The sequence below is a fragment of the Leptonotus elevatus genome, chromosome 13 (assembly GCF_054856555.1).
Source record: "Leptonotus elevatus isolate MCC_2025b chromosome 13, RoL_Lele_1.0, whole genome shotgun sequence".
NCBI classification, from domain to species: Eukaryota; Metazoa; Chordata; class Actinopteri; order Syngnathiformes; family Syngnathidae; genus Leptonotus; species Leptonotus elevatus.
In genome coordinates, this window is record NC_141251.1 from 191005 (window position 1) to 210198 (window position 19194).

A 19194-nucleotide genomic window follows, 5' to 3' on the forward strand; every position below is an offset into this window, starting at 1 on the left:
TGAAATGAGAATGAGATTTTGCAAAACTAAGTGGATTAAACAAAACGCAACACAACACGAAGACTGCGGCAGGATTAGCGCTAAGGCGCAGATTACACTCCATTATTCTTATTATTTCGTTATTATCATTACTATTATTGTTATTTTTGTTCAGACCAATCAGCACGCGTAATCTCCTCCTCCACGGCAAGGACGCACGCACGCACGCACGCACGCACGGTTTCGATGATTATTCAAATCTTTTTCTCTTACGTCATCAAGTAAAGTAATGTCCTAATTTAGCATGACAACATGCACGTGATGATGACGAGCTTCATGTCAATCATGTTCATGACAAGCACGTGATGACGGAAAAGCGACGGACGCGCGTTCAATGATGTGGAATGCTTTGGAATCGTCATGGAATCATGTTGACGTCCCTTTCGTTGCTCGCGATGATCTTGCCACAGATGACAGATATTTGTTTTGGGGAAAAAACGATTGATCGGAATATATAGTTTGAAGTAGGAACGGTGACAATTGGTTCAAAATGGGGACATTTGAGGACATGAGAAAAAAAGTAGTCTTTTCCAAAGTTGAAAAAGAAACGGCCATAAGGGCGAGGAAGACAATTGAGTCTTGCTTTTTGCGATGTGAGGAAAAATGATAATCTTCTGCTGCTCGAGCCGCAAAAGTGGCAGCAAGAGGCAACGTCGTTTGTCTCACAATGCTAACAACGAGCTAATGCTAACAAACCTGCTGAGTCAGGACCACCATCAAAAAAAAGTTTTAGCGGAAATTGAGGACAGGAAGTCAAAGAGCAAAAGGAAAAAGTCTAAATGGCTTCAACGTGACGATGAATATTTTGTTGTGAGCGGCGCCTCAACCCAAAACGGCGCTGACGTGACACGCGTGCAGATGGCATGTAAAGATCAACATACATGCAGCAAGCGTGTCATCGTGGAAAGCTTGGACAGCATTAACAAACTTGTCCTGTGCGTGTGTGCGTGTGTGCGTGTGTGCGCGCGCGCGCGCGGGAGTTTAATCATGTTTTCGCTGGACATAAAGCATATTTGTCAAATCAGATGAGATTGTTGCTCAAATCTGCTTTCGTGATTGAAGTGCCGGCAAAGCTGATTGAAGTCCGACTCGAATCAAATCAAAGCAAACTTCAACCCCCCAAAAAGCAACTTTTGCTTTGTTTGCCGTTAACGCGCTTGAGCTTTTGCCAGACGAGCGCAAGCCGCTCGCTAGCGCACGTAAGCGCACGCTAGCGCACGTTAGCGCACGTTAGCGCACGCTGCTACGCTAGCGTTGGCGCAAACGTTGATTTCAAGGTTTCCGTTACACAAAAGAAGTGCTGTCTAAAATTCTCAGACAACAATAATGTGCACTGAATTCTAAATGGATTTGAACATAAACGTAACATTTATCGTTTGTGCTTCTTTGCCACAATCTCCATTGAGCAAGTCACAATAACATCTGGAAGTAACAACAACAGCTTTTAGTAATCCAGAAGACAAAATTCCATTTCACCATTTAGCAAACTTTCAACCATCGCATTTTCAAAATGACGATTCATTATATTATATTTTTTAACAAGTAAAAGAACAAAACTAAAGTTAGTGTACGATTTGTGCTGCTTTGAATACCTTCTTCTTTTTTATCGCTCAGTTCCTCAGACCCTAAAATTAGGCAGCTTTTGTTGAATTACAGTAATAATTCTTTAATCAAAAATTGTTGATATAAATTTCCTCTCGCAAACATCATGAAGCATATCATTTATTTCTACAAGTATTTAAGGCAAGTTGTAAAATGTCTGAAGTCCTCTTGTTTTATGTTTAACACATTTAAAACATGATCAATCACGTTGTTTCTACGAAGACTCAAACGTTCTCCAATTTGGAGACTGCAAATGCATCGGATGGTCTGCCGAGAAACGTATCTTGGGAGGAGCAACATGGCGGCCTCTCCGCTTCAAAAGTCACAGATTCAGATCAGCGGGCAAATCAAGACTTCACGGATTTTGTCGTTGTGACAAAAAGTTGCATTTTTCAAGATGAACTCATCTCGTCTTCGAAGAATAAAGTTTCAATTGAACGAGGAAAGAAATCATTTGAAAAGTGCAACTTTGTTGTCATAACAAAAAAAACGCTATTCTTCCAAAAGTAAGACAAGTTGAGTATTTTGTGGGGCACATGCAGTGCGCGCGCGCGCACGCACATTTGGGGATGTGAATTTGATGTGTCGCCGGCGTCTTGCTTCATTTCCTGACAACTTGTTAATTTTATTGTTTTTGCTTTCCCGACGACGCGATTAGCGCCACGAGCCGCCACTCAAATCACTTAATGCGCCATTATTGAGGGCATGCGGGGGAGGGGAGGAGGGAGGGGGCGGGGGCGGGGGCGCGTGGCCTCCTTTAGCCAAATGACTGTTGATATTTGCTTTTAATTTAAGCAATCCACGACAAGACTCATTAACATGCGTACGGCTTAACGGCCTGCGAACACGCAGTTATCCATCCGCCTCTTAATGCCTCGGACGAGATCATCCCCGCGAACTTGGGATTGCGAACCACAATGAGATCAAGACCAGATCAAGAGATGCTTTTTCTCTTTCTCAGCACAACTTCACCTTCATCCACCAGGAACGAGACACCCCCCCCACCCTTGTCCCCCCCCACCCACCAAAATCCCAAAGTCAAACAAGCCACCCTGGGAAATATCAACCCTTTAAAGAACTGATGATGGCAGGGGTGTGCAAACTTTTTCTTCCATACAGAAAGTTGGAAGATGCTCTTCGGAAAAGGCAACTTTTGTATTGATGAGGAGGCAAACGCTGGTGGATCGTTTTTTCCGCCTCCACATTCACAAGCAAAACATTTTCCATTTTGTAGTCACTTATGTGACGTGGTGACAAATCAAAGGCGGCCATCTTGCTTTGTGGAACGGAACCGTCTTCGTCCTGCACACAAATTTGCCTCTCAGCCGTTTGGAGTTTTTGCAAATTTGGAAAAGTCGCAGTCGTGCTCGCTCGCCATTACTCACGGCGAGCAGTTTTTGGCCCCTCCCAGCTCAAGTTGAGGGCAAAAAACTGCTCGCCGTGTGGACTTCATGCAAGCACATAGATTAGCCTCCAATTAGCTTCATGCTAACAAACAATGTCAAGCAACTCAGATGCACTAACAAAACGCATCGTCATTCGAACAACGCGACAGACAACATCACCGTTTTCACAGGCGCATATTCTTGATCCTCGGGGAAAGTCTTCTTGGTTTGTGTCGACATGACTGCATGACACCGCCACCTGGTGGCCAATGGAGGAGCAGCCACTCACTCAGTCATGCGCAAACTGTTGAATTCTTCCCACTGGATTGAATGTTGCCACCGCGCCGTCTTTTGTGAAAAACAGCTGACGAATCTTTTTGTCGGCTTTTTGGGGAAGCGGGAAAAACATTTGCGGCCTCGGTTGCAACGGGGAAGACCCTCGTCGTGTTTGGAGTTAGGAGCCAGCTGGGGCGGGAACGCCGCTCATATCTCAAGGGAGCGCTGCAACGTGCAGGCGCAAAATGAACAAACATGAGTTTCGAGGTTGGGGGTTCCAATCCAGGCTGCGCATTTCCTGTGTGGAGTTTGCCGGCGTGCCCGCAATCCAAAAAACATGTCTGCCGCTGGCTGGCGAGCAGTCCCGGACGCACACGCCACCCGTCACGAGAACTTTGTCCTCTCCAAATAACTCAGCATAAAGAAGAGTTCAGGCTTTGACCTTTGAACTCTGGCTGAGTGTCAAAAGGTCAGGGATGACCCCCCCACCAAAAAAAATCCACTTCCTGTTTGCCCGCCTTCCGCAGGAAGTGGCTTGATTGTTGCCGCCACTGTTGCCCGTGTGTGCGTGTCTGTTGGAAATTAGCATAATGCTAATTAGCAAGATGCCACGGCGGGCGCGCGTGTCGAGAAAAGACAAGACAAGACGAGGTCAGGTCAAGTCCAGGTGGCTCATTAGCCATTAGCGTCCATTAACGTCCATTAGCGCCCGCATGCTGGCGTTTGTCTGCGGCGGAGATTAGAGAAGCAGCGTATGCAAATGAGGTGGCCAGGGGGCGGGCTCACACTCTTTAATTGAAAAAGTCTAATCCTTCAAAGCCCAAACTAGTTTTTCCTCCTGAATGAGGTTAATCTAGGGCGCTCATTTGCATAAATGTGTATTCATGAATAATTAGTGGGACACCAGGAGCCTCTGGACGGGGTGGGGGTGTTGGGGGGGGGGGGGTGAGGGGGGGTCCATAGACGCGTGTCCAGACGATTGTTTAAATATTGCCGTTGACAGCAAAGCCGCAGAGCAGCGCAAATGACACACAATCCGCCCGTCTGCTTCCTGCCATGATGATGATGACGATGATGATGACGATGATGATGATGATGATGATCACAGGTCACAACGGGATTCAGCGGCGACAGTTGACCGAAGAAGCTTCTTTTCAGACAAATTTCAAAGCAACGCAAGCTGACGTCTTGAGCCAAACGTCACCCGAGCGTCCGCAAATGACGGCTGCCGCGAGGTCAAAGGTCGGCGGGATGAAAGATGATTGCATCAATCTGCTTCTTTAAATCATGCCGCTAAGCCCGCATGTCGACTCATTTGTCGTCTTCTTCACAAAACAACACAAATGAGATTTTCAGGCAAACGCGCCGATTGGTTGGCGATTGCGCAACAGCACAAGACGACAATTTGACGGTCGCGTTATGCGTGCGTGCGTAATACAACAAAAACGACACATTTGCCACAAGAGCGAAATGAAATGGAAAAGAATGCTGCGGCGTTTCCAGTTGGCAAACGTTTGACCCCTCGCAACACCTCCCAATGCCAGCCGGAAAGGGTCAAAGGTCATCTTGGCAGCAGGAAGAAACAAACGACAAGCTCGCAATCGAGCAAACGCTAGCACATTTGCTTGTTTGTTTCCTTGGGGGAGGTAACAGGTCAAGTGTCTCCGTGTCACGTCAACAGCAAAAACTGATGACAGGTCAAAGGTCAACATTTGTAATGTTGCCAGTTGCATATCGTGCGTCCAATCGTGTCTCGTATCCGCTGATCTCAATCTCTGACTTTTGAAGCGGCGAGGCCGCCATATTGCTCCTCCCAAGAAACGTTTCTCTGCATACCGTCCGATACTTTTACGGAATTGGAGAACATTTGAGACTTTGTAGAAACAGAACGATTGATCACGTTTTAAATGTGTTCAACATAAACAAGAGGACATTTTACAACTTGCCTTAAATACATCTTAATTTTCATGCGTTCAAAATTGACAATATTTCTCTTTTTCTTTAGCATGTTTGTGAAGTTGTCAGACGCCAAAAATAGAAAGTCACTGAAGGGTGGAGGAAGGAGCTGACGACCTCCATCTTGGGAGACGGCCGGCGCATCTCCTCGCGTTCTGCTAGCATATCGCTCGTGTTAGCTGCAGCGGATTCCACGATTGCATGCGATCCTTCTGACTCCAAGAGACCCAAAATTATTTCTTTGGTCTCTTGGAGAAAAGAAAACAGTAGGAGGGGCATAGCTCAGGTGGTCGTGTCCCAAGATGAAGGTTGTGAGTTCCTTCCTCAACCCTTGAGTGACTTTTATTTTTTTTTATTTTACTCTCTTCCTCGCGTAAATCTTAGCCTAGTCTAAAACCATTTGGTTCCTATCGAAATAGAGTCAAATTTACACTAGAGAATTAACTGTGCACGTCAGCGGATGTTGACGGGATGCCCTCCCACAACGGCGCAGACGAGCGACCCTTCCACGTACCAGCAGCCAAAGAGCAAAAGAAAGCAAACGGACGGTTGGATGATCTGACGGACGGACGGTCGGACGGCGCTGACCGACCACCAAAAGAGGGCCCGTCGCGCGCGTGTGTGAAGCGGTGTGCATGAAGTGTGCGCGTGTGCGTGCGTGCTGCTGACCTTTGAGCTGCTCACGGCTGACGGAGGTCAAAGGTTGCTCAGCAGGTTTCTGTGTGCAAATAGAAAAAGAAAAAAAAACTTTCCCGACTTCAATCCAGACTTTTGCGCATGCCAAATGACCTGCTTTAATCCCGCGCGCGTGTGTGCGTGCGTGCGCGGTTTTAAAAAGCAATTAGAGTCAATCTTCTTATGAGATAATTAAAGCAAAATGAAGCTTGTTTTTATTTTTGCTTTAATCTCGTTTTGCTTTTCTGCAAGTGGAACACACTCAACTGCGCACGCACGCACACACGCGCGCACGCACACACAATTGTTGGCATGCAAGAAACGTGTGCGCTTGCCCGATTGTTGCATTTTGCTGCCGTGACGCCATTTTGAATGTTGGCGAACACGAACGCGCTTGAAAAAAACCTTTTCTTGTATTTGATTCGATTCTTGCATTTGGAAACGTTTGCTTGCTTTTTGCATTTTTCTTTTCTGTCTCGTCCCAACTTTTGCGTACTTTCTGATTTTTGTCAATATTGATGTTGAAAAACAAGAATGTTTTTTGTATGACAATCAATCCTGTCAAATGTCTTTGCTTATTAAAAGTACATGAATGTTATTTGATCTTAAGTATTATGTTCGTACTATTGTACGAAATGAAACTTCAAATGGGATGTATAAAAATGATGAGCAGTAATAAAAGTAGCAGTGTGTGCGTGTGTGCGTGCGTGTGTGTGTGTGCGTGTGTGTGCGTGTGCGCGCACGCACGGGATGAAAATGAAAAAGTCTTAGTGAGTGGCAACCAGCAGCAGCACAAATAATCCTGATCGGATTGAAAAATTCAAATTGGTGCAATTAATCCTCCCAGATTGACACGAGACATCAGACCCCCCCCCCCCACACACACACACAGTTGGCTCCCACCCCCAGGGCCAGCTGGCCTCCCATTGGCTGCCGGCCTGATCCCCAGCACGCCCGGAGACCCTTATATGGGGCGAGTTGGCCGGGCGGGTCCCGATCGGTCCCGGTCGGTCTTTGTGGTCATCAGCTCGGCCTCGGCGCTCTTGGGCGGTTTCCGGCGCTGTTTTGCAGTCTTGGGCGGTTTCCGGCGCTGTTTTGCAGTCTTGGGCGGTTTCGGGCCATGTCGGAAATGATGCAGGACAAGTCCAAAGTCAAGTTGCTGTCTCCCGCCTTCCCCGACAAGTCCCGCCTTCACAGTTCCGGCTTCCGCTCCAAAGGCTTCGCCATCACGGACCTGCTGGGCCTGGAGTCCACGCCGGCGGCGCCCGGGGGGGGCGAGCCTCAGGGCGTCGGGGGTCTGGGGCAGACCCTGGGGGGCGCTTTCTCCTTTCCGGGGACTTCCCTTCCGCTGGGTCTGGGCTTCCTGTGCAGTCTGGCGGCCCAGCAGCCTCCCGGGTCCGCCGCAGGACCCCCCTGCTTCCTGCCGGGTCACCTGCCCCTCCTGCAGAGACCCGACGGCCACTTCCTGCACGGCGTCGACCCCCACAGGGAAACCTTCTCCGGTATGGCCCCGACCCACTCCGACCTCTTTGCCGGTCTTCTTGTTTGTGTGACGGCCGTGTTGTGGCTTGCAGATGAGGAGGTTCTGTCCGACCGCGAGTCCAAAGGCTGCTCGTCCGCTCAGAAGAGGAAGAAGCGGCGCCACAGGTGACCACGCCACTTATTCTTACTTCTTATACTTAGTCCGACGTGTGCTTTCAAATTGGCTTGAAAAGACAAAAGTCGCGAAAGGGTTTTGTGGGACGAGTGAAAAGTCCGGTGCGGTTCTGGCAAAGGCGCGCGTCACGTCATCCGTATCGGCGTCTAAAGCGCGTTCAACGCGTCAAGACATCCAAAATGTCTCAGCTCGACAACAGCTGACGTCAAACATCACGGCACACGTCGCTCAAGTGCGGCCGACGTCGCCGATCGAAATGGAGCATTTCCAAAAAGTCACTTCGCTCTCAAAGGACGCGCATTTGAAAGCAAAACTAAAAAATTGGAGAAAAATGTATTGCACAGAAAAGTTCATAAAAAACAAAGGCAACAAAAATGCCCACGTGGACTTGGACAGTTTTTGAGGGAATCCGTGTCGTGCGAGTGGGACCGATGGTCGCAGGTCGCGTGGGTCCCCGCGCGGAGCGGGTGTCAAGTTCGCCGTTGGGCACTTGCACCTTGACTGGGAGGAGGAAGAAAAAAAAAGGAGGAGGGAGGCACGGGTGAGGTTGGGGGAGACCGCGTGGTCGTGTCAAGCGTGGGCTCGGGTTCCGCAGCAAATTGCAACAACCTTCTGCCGGAGCGCCGGTCCCGATCGGCAACATTTTGCCAGCCTGGATGGACTTGGCCCGCCGGTTCTCAAAAAGCTCCGCCCCCAAATCCCCTTCACGGGGAGTCGTTGGGGAGCCTTGAGAAACCTTGCAGACTCATTGAGAGGTTTTGCTTTTGTTCCAAAAACGCCTCCAAATTCCAACCGACTTTGGATTCCGTCTCCCACTTGAGGGAGCTGTCGTCCCATTGGCTGACGGCTTTCGCTTCAAAACGTGCGGCAAGAAGAAAACCCGGCCTTCTCCGAGTCCACGCGCTGAAATTGCAGCGGACTTCCAAACGAAAAAGAAGGTCATTGCTGACCCGCGCCAAGTCAACCGTTCCGCTGCAGGGACGAGCAACTGCCGTCCTCCGGGTGGATGTTCAGGTTGCCCTCGTCCAACACACCTGATTGACAAGATCGGGATCGCTGTCGGCCTCCTGCCGATGAGCCGATCATTTCAATCGGGTGTGTCGGAGGAGGGGAAGCGCAAACGGAGCAAAACGCGTGTCCCGCCCCCGCCGACCGTCCGACCGCACGCTTCCGTCATCGGCGAGTTGACCTTCCGGAGGTCATTCGCACATTTCAAAGATGACGGGGACGCAACGCACCTTTGACGGACGCCGCTCGCCTTCCCGGCGCGCTTCGTTGAGCATCTCGCGTGAAAAACGTACCGAGACGAGCCAACAAGTGCGGCCGGCGCCTTTGAACGAAAGGAAGAGAAAGAAGACGAGGACAAACGAGACCCCCGCGGACGGACGCTCTTTTCAACAAACGCCGCTTTTGACGTTTGTTTTCGTCAACGCCGGAATTTCAGCGCTTTCAACATTCCGACGCCAATGAAATATCTGCTTTCCAAAGGAAAACAGAAAAAATCCAATCATAGCTCAAATAATATAAAGTAGACGTTTGGCATTTCAGCAGAAATTGCGTGTGAATGAAAAAGTATTCCAACGTGGAATGATGGGAAATATTGAAAAAGTTGGAAAGGTGTGATTGAAAGACAGCGAATCACGTGAAAACATCGCAAATGTTGTTTTCAGCGTCATTTGGAATTTGGGGGAATTTTGGGGGTGAAAAGTTGCAACGAGAAACATACGAGCTTCCGTAAACGGCGAATTTCTGAAAGATGTTGAAATTGGAATGACGTCAATCAGATAAAAGATGTGGAAGGAAATGAACGTGAAAAAGGAGCGGAATGAAAAAATGCAAAGATTGGCCTTTGATGGCCGCCGGTGACTGGACGGCAACAAAAGTGAGCCAATCCATTTGCAGCCGCCGAATGCGTTGGAACCAAATCAGCCGTCCCGATTCTTCTCCTTGGCTCACGCATGCACGTGACCTTCCGTCTCCATCCCTAATGTTGCGACCCCGCCCCCCCCTTCCAGGACCGTGTTCACGTCCCACCAGCTGGAGGAACTGGAGAAAGCCTTCCACGAGGCGCACTACCCGGACGTGTACGCTCGGGAGATGCTGGCCGTCAAGACGGAGCTGCCCGAGGACCGCATCCAGGTGCCTCCGCCGCCGCGCCAACGCCACTAACTTGCTTTCAGGCGCGCATTTGTGACCTTGCGTCCTCCGTCCGGCAGGTGTGGTTCCAGAACCGGCGCGCCAAGTGGCGCAAGCGCGAGAAGTGCTGGGGCCGCAGCAGCGTGATGGCGGAGTACGGCCTGTACGGGGCCATGGTGCGACACTCCATCCCGCTCCCCGAGTCCATCCTCAACTCGGCCAAGAACGGCATGATGGGATCGTGCGCCCCCTGGCTGCTCGGTGAGCCGCATGCACGTCAGTGCCACGCACACGCACCACACGTGCACGCTCACAACAATCAACATACAAAAAGGCCGTTCACCAAAACTCCCGCAAACGACATTTGACCTTCACGAAACTGTCGATGACAGCCGATATCAGTGACTTTCATTTGTCAGCTTTTGGCGCGCTTGGAAACGTTTTGATTTTGCCGGTCGTGCGCGTCCGCAAGCGCTCGTCTGGGAATTGTAGTCCGCTCACTGGGTGGCGCCAGAAATCGTGCCGTTATACCATATCGTCAACGGCAAAAAAAAAAAAAATCTATTCAAAGGCTTCCAGTATTTTATTTTTCTTGACTTTTTATTAGGGTTAGGATTTTATTTTAAATGCTGTATTTCTTTTTATTATTATTATTTTTTTTAAATAAGCGTCATACTGGCGCACGTCTGCCGGTTGTAACGCTGCATTCGAGGATGGTCGGAAGTCGGACTTTTCCGAGTTCAAACCAGGAAGTGTTTACGGGAACGCCCCCCCGATCTCGGAAATTCCACTCGCAAAGTCGGAAAAAAAAAGGAACCCGACTTCACCGACGGACGACAGGTGACGTCGCTCTCCAATGGCGACCCGTTTGGGAACACGGACCGTGAGTGGTAAAACACAATTTACTCGAGTATAAAACGAGATCGCTTTCTTTATTCATAAATATTGGTCATAACTTCAACATACGTGACGCTTTGCCGCCATCTCCATGCATGAAATGAGACGTCAACTACTGAACTGCATGGATTGCTTATGAAATAAGATAAAAACAACAAATGAAGCAAATTGCGAGAAGGCAAGTTTGCTGGTTGTCAAAAAAAAAAAGTTTTAAGGAACAAAATAAAAAGCAATTGATCACTATCCGCCATTTTGGTTGTTGGGAAAAACCAACTGGGATATCCGACTCGCGGCCATCCTGGAATGCAGCAGAAGGTTGACGGCTGAAATGCAGGCTCCGCCTTCCCGTGGCCCCGCAGGCGCCAAAGTGGCTTTGGCCTCGCCCGTTCCAAAACCATGCTAGCGTGTTAGCATCACTGCACGCCAACGCTCGCTGGCAGCCCGTCGGCTCCGGCGCCACCCAAAGGACAACCAGCGCCACACAAGTCTGACCTTGCGGGAAAAACCTTGCCCGCCACTGGCGGCGCATTTCCTTTTTCCACTTGAGAGTTCTGACTTTGCAGCATTTCTCACGCAGCAAATTCAACGGCCACGCAAAGCGCAAAACAGACAAAACTGGTTGCGGTGAATTGAGGAATGCAAATAAAAAGGGAGCTTGTGGTGTGCTTGTCTTTTGTCAGGAATGCACAAGAAGTCACTGGAAATGTCGTCTAAAAAACCCGGCACGTCTTGTCCGGACCCTTTGGACTCAAAGTGTTCTTCTGACGCCTTCTGCCACATCCCCGCCGTGGAGGAGGCGGAGCCCGAGGCCGTTGGGTGCCGGGTGGAAGACGAGGGGAACACGGAGGAGGAGGAAGAGCTAGATGATGATGATGATGATGAGGAGGAGGCCATGGATTTGTCCAGCTCCTCCAAACAGCAGCCGGCGCAGCCGCCGCCGGCGCCGCAGCCGCCGCAGCCGGCGCAGGTCGAGGTCGCCGCCCAACAGCCGTGCTGAGGACACATTTGCTGATTCAAACAACTCCGCGCACTGCATGTGTCCGTCACCATGACGACGAGCACGTGAAGCATCCCGCGACCATGGCGACAAGCCGCATCCCATCACCGTGACCACAATCTGGAGGCGCGTCCTCGGTCACCGTGACAACAACTGCACGGAGCACAGTTAGCTGACAACAAGCCACTACCAATCCGTCGCTACGGCAACCGTGACAGCAACTTGGCAATAGAGACTATGCGACATTTGCACATGAGTGTTAGCATGCTAATGAATTAGCCTCAAGCGCGCTGGCAGAAAATTGCTAGTTGCTAATTGCTAAGTGAGAATAGTGAGCGCGAATGTGATGTTAGCCTCGTTAGCGCTGTGTCAAATATGTGACTTGTCGAATTGTGATCATTCCTGACCAGAACGCGTGTATTTACTGTCAAGGATGAGATGATTGGGTTTGCCTTTTTTTTCTTCTTCTTCTTTTTAACATGTCTTTGTTTCCGTTTTGTCTGACATTGGAAATATAATATTTAAATGTGACGTTTTTATTACTGGAGCAGCTGCACAATAAAACAAATATTTTTGGACTCGTCTTTGCTTTGTCAATTTGATCTCATCAATCATCCATGTAGAATTGTTCGAAAATGGCATATATAGCGTGGGGGCGGGGTTTGGGGGCATTGAAGTTGTCAGGCGGGCTCCTGACTGTTGTTCAACAACAACAGCAACCCTCACTTTGGATATGAATTTTTTTATTTGTTTTTTATTTGTGTGCGACTGCCGAACTGGCTCTTTTCTGACCAAGACGGGAAGTGTGGCCGTGTTTTATTTTGAAGTAGACTATTACCGGAAGCAGCGGAATAAGTCACGTGCCGCGGCTGTCCGCTTTACACGTACTCGGTATCTCGTGAAACGTCATCAGAAAGAACGGAATACCCGGATGTTGCTCTCACCAGTTCAGATAGTGCGATGACAGATGCGTCGGTTGGACACTCATGAAGGTTTGGCTTGCAAAATGTCCCAAGATGCATTTCGTGCTGCTTTCAAGGAAACACGTCAGTGTCGTTTGGGAAGTTAACAACTTTCACAGCCGTCGCAATTTACGACGTGAAGACTCGCTTTCTTGCAAAGAACGTTGTTAGCAAGAGCGTACTAGCCACTTGCCTTCCTTCGTATCGGCAAGCGGCCGTGGGCGTGGCGAGGCGAGCCGAACGCGACCGAACCGAGCCGAACCGGCACCGAAGCTCCAAAGCGCTCCAGCTCAACAATGAACGAGACGGCGGGCCTGCGCTTCCGGAGGCAAAACAGACGTGACGTCATCACCGACCACCAAGCCGAGCGCGTGCGCAAGGGCAACGGGTCAGGCAATAACACGACAACAACACAACACGACAGTGACGACATCCGCTGATAATTCGCGTCAGTCACATGAACGAACACTAGTAGGCGCACTTGCCAGTAAAACGAGCAACCAGGCGTTATAACAAAACAACCAAACCAAAACATTAGCATTCTTTCTTCTTACGCAAGAACCGGCGGTTTAGAGCGAGCGCGTTAGAAAATGCAATTTGTTAGACATTTCAAAGGCAACTTCACTCTTTAAAGGGCAAAGATCGAGTGCCAGCCAATTTCGAGCATTCAAAGGATATTGTTTTAAGAGTATGAAAACACCAAATAGCAAATGAAAGATTACGCTCTCAAACAGTTGGCTAAGTTCTACCTTAGTCCATTTTTATTTGTTTTGTTTTAGTGTTTGAATGAAGCAAGCTTTTTTTGTTAAAGATAGCTTTTATGCACAACTGCGACTTTGATGCTAATAATTGTATTCGCTTTAGTGAACGGGCTTGTCTTGAGTAAGTGGTAACAAATATCTGAAGCCACCTTCTGTAAAATACAAACAATGAAAATGCGCTTTTGATGGCAAAATAAATGTTTTTACAAATAATGACCGGTGTAACAATTTTAGATTGGAATTTTTTACTATTTGCACGCTATTTAGTAGAAGGAGCAGTACTTGCTGGTGTGTTGTGTATGCACGTACGTTGTCAACTTCAAAATGGAAAATAATCTCCGTCATTTCTTCTCCTGTTAGTGACAATCAACACTGCTTGTAACGGTCCAATTTCCAAACAGGCGCCATGTTTAAGCACTTCCGCATTCTTTTGGTGATCTCATCCAAAAGAGGGCCAATGCTGCCACCTGTTGGCCACAGTAGCAACTGTTGTCTCGATATTAGTTTCCCCGGTGACGCCAATTCCTGTCAACGGAACTCAAAAGACTTAAGTGCGACCCCCCAAAAAAAGACTTAAGCGCTGTGCAAAATTAAGGCATAACTACGGAAATACTAATGTTGATGTTTAGAATTTTGGATGATTGGTTTCATAATCAGTTGTCATTTGAGTCGGAATTGAAAAGGTCTTCCTTGACTTTCCTTTTTTGAGCGCGAAAAGTGAAATTGTTGCCAGTAACTTCCTTGAGCAGTCGTTTTCCGAACAAACGTTTGGAGTCTTTGAACGGAAGGAGGATCTTTCCACAGACATGCTTGCAACTTGCACACTGAGCACCAACCTGCTGTTCATTTGCATCTTTGCTCCTGCTCGCTGGGGCTCACACACGGGTGTCGTTGTCCCGCCCACTTCCAAGGTGTCGCGGATGATGGTCATGATGTCACTTTCCGTTCGCAGGACGTACAGCGGGCGCGTCTTCCGGGCGAGTCTGCTGTCGGTGGGGGGCTTCCTCCTTCTGCCGCTGCTCTTCATCCTGCTCATCCTGGAGTCGCCCATCCAGCCCGATGTCCTCGTGTGAGTCCACCTTGTCACCGCGAAGGCCTTTGGAGAGACGCGCCGCCGAAATAGTTGCCAAAGCGCAAATGCCAGCGTCGCCAAAATGAGCCAGTCGGCCCTAACGCAAAAGATATTTGGATGCAATTAATAGATGGACTCATCAATTATAGAAATAGTTGATAGTGAGGGTTCTAATTGGCACGATGGGATATTACGGCGATTTGCGAGGAAAGCCGGAGGACACGACAGTTGACGGCGGAGCCGCTCTCCACGCCGCATGCACACTGTGCTTGAAAATGGCCGCGATGATGTCATCCGTCCGTCTGTCCCACAGACTGAAGGAGCCGCCGCCCATGTCCGGCTGCTGGGAAGCCAACACCAAGCTGCGTCTCGCTCGCAGACTCTACGAGGACGCCGTGGCCGGACCCGAGTCCGTCGCCAACATCGGAGGTCAAAATTCCGCAAAGCGCAACATTGGACGCTAAGCTAAGGAGCTAATGAGCTAATGAGCTAATGAGCTGACCGCTCGCTATTGGTGTGTGCAGATGTCTTTTACAGCGGAACAGCAGACGGGAGGATCGTGAAGCTGATTGGTCAAAGGGTTCACACGGTGGCCAGATTGGGGAAACCTCCCTGCGGTGAGCAAAAAGCCGCACAAATCAGCAAAGCCAAAGAAAAGCACACCGGTTGTTGCTTTTGTTTTGAAAAGCAGTCCGTCACGTTCAGGTCGGCTCTTTCCACATCAACCGTAGCAGAACAGGAAGTGCGTTGGACCACTTCCTGTTTATTGAGCAAACACGTTGACATGACAATAAAGCTGCGGAAGCACAAGATGACATTTTTTAGTCGCAACAAATGGGATTTTCCCGTTTCCCGGTTGGGTGGAAAATCATTGCGCTTCTTCATTCTGAATCTTAGCAGAGCCTGAATTTGAAGTAAATAGTCGCCGATGGTTTACAAATGGTGCAAAATAAGCAATTGCAGCAGCAAATGTTCTGGGGTTTGACTGACTGTCTTTTCAAATTGCAAGCAATCGTCCGCTTTCACTTTGGAAAACAAACATCAACATTCTGGCTGACGTTCTGACAGCTGAAATGCACCAAACCAGGAAATGCGTCGCCGTCCATTTTTGGAACAAATAATCTGTCTGTTGAATCGGTGATGAAAATGAATTTTGCAGCTCGACCAAAATGTCCTTGAAGGTGAAGCAGTCTCACTCGGGTCGCTCTTCCTTGGCATCAATCACTCGCGCTCGTTTCAGCGTTACGCAACCAGTCGTCAGAAACAAATCATTTGATCCGAGTCATGGCTGCAAAAGTTGACAGAATAATGGATTGTAAAAAGTCAGGCTCGTGTCAGCTGTAAAGTTTTTTTTTTTTTTTTGTAACTGTCTGCGGTTCGTCAGCGAGACTTGATGTGTGCGCGTGCAGGGTCAGCAGCAGACGAGGTGACCTGCGGGAGGCCCCTGGGCATCCGAGTGGGGCCCAACGGGACTTTATTTGTTGCAGACGCCTACTTGGGCATCTTCGAGGTCAACCCCACCACAGGTGAGCGACACGCCCCCGTCCACGGCCTTCGGTGCATCCTCATCATTATTACATGCGTTTCCAAGCGAGGCGCAAGTTTGGAACCGGCGCGGGAATTACCCGCGCCGGTTCCAAACGCAGATGCTGCTGCGGTCGGTCTCGTCCAGCAGCAGGAAGTGAGACGCTTTCTTCTCTTTTTCTTTTGCAGGCGAGTCCATTCGGCTGGTGTCGGGCGGTCGGGAAGTGGGCGGCAGGAAGTTGCTGTTCATCAACGACCTGGCGGTGACGCAGGATGGCAAGAAGGTGTACTTCACTTCCTCCAGCAGCAGGTGGCAGCGCAGAGACTACCTACACCTCATCATGGAGGCCACGGCCGACGGACGGTATGGCCGACACCGTCGAGAGCGGGCGTGCGTGCGTGCGTGCGTGCGTGACGCGCTCCTACTTCCCGTCAGGGTGCTGGAGTACGACACGGAGAGCCAAGAAGTGAGCGTGGTGATGGACAACCTGCGATTCCCCAACGGCATCCACTTGCTTCCTGACGAGGAGTCCGTCCTGGTGGCCGAGACCACCATGGCCCGCATACGCAGGTACCGCCCGCCCCCTTAATGGCGCGCATTAAGGCAAACCATCCCGTCTCAATTTCAAGGTTGCTCATCACAATCTCAACGTGTTCCACGAAAAGCGACCTTTACGCTACAATATGGTCAGCAAATCCGACCTTTTCAAACAGCCAAACTAGAACATTTAAGGAAGACGAGACTTGGATCCTTTTTGCTCACGAGGAGAACGGACAGAGATGTGCACAGATTACAATCTCTTACCCGCTCTGAGGCACATTAACTGAACTCTAAGGGTGTTTTCAGACCTGCACTGGTTGGAGTTAATTTCTCACGCTGATCCGGACCTTTTGCGCATGTCTGAATACACACAAGCGAATCCTGGTGCGGACCGAGACCCCCTTTTTGCTTAACCACGACTGATCCGCTTCAACTGCAGGACATATGCGCCTTTTTGGTCTCAACAAGCCACCGTAGCCAAGCATCGCAGGGGGCAATATTGCCCGGTAGTGAATATTGCGCTCGATTCATCGGTAGTCATCCGTATTGTGTTCAGCCACGCAGACAGCAAACTGCTCCTGCGGTTACTGCATGCAATCGACGAGGCGTTCCAAATTGGCGCGGAACCTCCGTTGAATGCGCTGCCCTCGACGCTGGCAAATATCTTGCATCGAATAAATATGCAGGGCAGATGCAGCGCGTCGGAATTTCATGTTTTCCTATTTCCGGCTTTGGTTATGCGTTCAGCCCTCGTCATTTTTGTCCAATGGGAGCGCAGATCGTCAGTCCACTTGCAAAAAGCACAGTGTGAACATGAACCGCACCAAACGAAAAGAAAAAGAAAGTCCGCTTTTGGTCCGGACCAAACAAGTGGACTCAAGGACTTTTCTGGTCTGAATACAGCTTAACTTAAGTCTCCCGAGCCCTCGTTTAAATTTGTTTACAGGGCATTCCTTAGTTACACGGCCGTTGCTGCTCTAAAGGGGTGGGGGGCACACAGCAGCAACATGAAAACCATCGCGGACATGAGTCATTGCGCAGATAATAATGCGGACATCTTTTTCTTCGGTGCGCCGCCAACAAAAGGTTTCGGTCCTGATCTTGTGAAAAGGGCACACTCGCGCTCTGCTCTTCCTCACAGACGACGTCACAATTCAAACAAGGTTATGCCGCTGAATTGCAATACTTTAAGAGTAAATATGGGATAACTTATGTACATTTATTCTAACACACATCCCCACTGTTTGATCTGTTCCCACCTGGAATATTGCACGACAAAGTGACCTGAGTCTCGCACTCTGCGACAGGGTCCACGTGGCGGGACTGAACAAGGGTGGCATGGACACCTTCATGGACAACCTTCCCGGTTTCCCTGACAACATCCGACCCAGCTCGAGCGGTGGCTACTGGGTAGCTATGTCCGCCGTGCGCCCCAACCCCGGTTTCTCCATGTTGGACTTCCTATCGCAGAGACCCTGGATCAAGAAGTTCATCTTCAAGGTAGACGCCACCTGCCGCGCTCATGCAGACCGACCAATGACAGTTCACGCATCTCTGCTCTGTCTCCGCCCACCAGCTCCTCAGCCAGGACGCCATGATGAAGTTGGTGCCTCGCTACAGCCTGGTGGCCGAGCTCCACGACGGCGGCATCTGCTCGCGGAGCTTCCACGACCCCGACGGGCTGGTTGCGGCGTACGTGAGCGAGGCGCACGAACACGACGGGAGCCTCTACGTGGGGTCCTTCCGATCGCCTTACCTCGCCAAACTGGACCTGAGCCTCGTGTGATTGCGTGACCCGCCAACGCGTCAACCAAGTCCATCCTTCCCTTCCTCGTCTGGGATCTCGCCATGGACGCAACCATCTTTTTTTGTTTGTCAACATTTTTCCTTCATTCCAGATTGAATTTCGTTGTCCCCCTTTTGTCTTGATGTGGCGTGAGAGTCTCAAAAGGCTGTCAGGCTCAAGTTTATAAATAGCGTTGGAGTGAATGATGATCCAGCCCACGAAGAGCAGAGGTCATGTGACCTGGATGACGGCTTGTTTTGAGTCGTCATTGTAATCGAACCTACGAGCCTCCGTCCAAAGCAAACTGCGTACAAATATCAAAACATACTTGGACCATGCAGCAAATGTGAATGCTGGCCGGTGATTCGCTGTGGACTGAATAAAATCCGTTGGGAAGAATTCATTACAGAGTCATTACTGATTTGATTTGCTTGAGCTGTGTTGCTTTTAGCGTTAGCAATCAGCAGACCTTATTCTTGATGACAAGCTAGCATAACATGACTGACCCTGAGAGTCCACACAGTAAGTTTGACTCCATTTAGAGTGGGACCAAATACACTTGAGTTTTAGAGTAGGCTAATATTTACACTTGGAAGAGAGTAAAATAAAGAATTGAAAATAAGAAAATAGTCACTCAAGGGTTGAACAAACTCACAACCTTGAGTTTGGGGAAACTGCCACCCTACCACCTGAGGTATGCCCCTCCTACTGTTAGCTTGGTCTCTTGGCGTCAGGAAGATCCCAGCATAGCATAACGTACTAACACTGGTTGCCAAACCTGGTCCTCGAGTACCCCATACAGCCTGTTTTCCACGTCTCCCAAAGCCAACACCGCTAAGGATCGTTATCAGGCTTCATGCAGAAGTCGCTGATTAGCTGATGGTTTGAAACACCTGTGTTGGCTGTGGGAGACATGGAAAACAGGCTG

General features: G+C 49.6%; 2 protein-coding genes across 3 annotated transcripts; both read left to right on the forward strand.

The window, feature by feature from the left end:
- The first annotated feature begins 6927 nt into the window (after window positions 1-6927).
- vsx1 (visual system homeobox 1 homolog, chx10-like) lies at window positions 6928-12198 on the forward strand. Of its 2 annotated transcripts, none has more exons than XM_086093904.1 (5): window positions 6928-7435; window positions 7508-7580; window positions 9606-9729; window positions 9807-10002; window positions 11304-12198. In XM_086093904.1, exons 1-5 carry the CDS (start codon window positions 7054-7056, stop codon window positions 11618-11620), a joined length of 1092 nt encoding a protein of 363 aa, XP_085950030.1. In that variant the 5' UTR covers window positions 6928-7053; the 3' UTR covers window positions 11621-12198. The 2 variants fall into 2 exon arrangements, with proteins under 2 accessions (XP_085950030.1, XP_085950031.1); XM_086093905.1 differs by having other exon boundaries at window positions 9807-9987.
- Window positions 12199-12506: 308 nt separating this feature from the next.
- apmap (adipocyte plasma membrane associated protein) lies at window positions 12507-18669 on the forward strand. Its single transcript, XM_086093739.1, has 9 exons — window positions 12507-12970; window positions 14296-14412; window positions 14729-14844; window positions 14940-15032; window positions 15825-15941; window positions 16129-16303; window positions 16376-16510; window positions 17788-17980; window positions 18057-18669. Exons 1-9 carry the CDS (start codon window positions 12879-12881, stop codon window positions 18264-18266), a joined length of 1248 nt encoding a protein of 415 aa, XP_085949865.1. The 5' UTR covers window positions 12507-12878; the 3' UTR covers window positions 18267-18669.
- The last annotated feature ends 525 nt before the right edge of the window (window positions 18670-19194 follow it).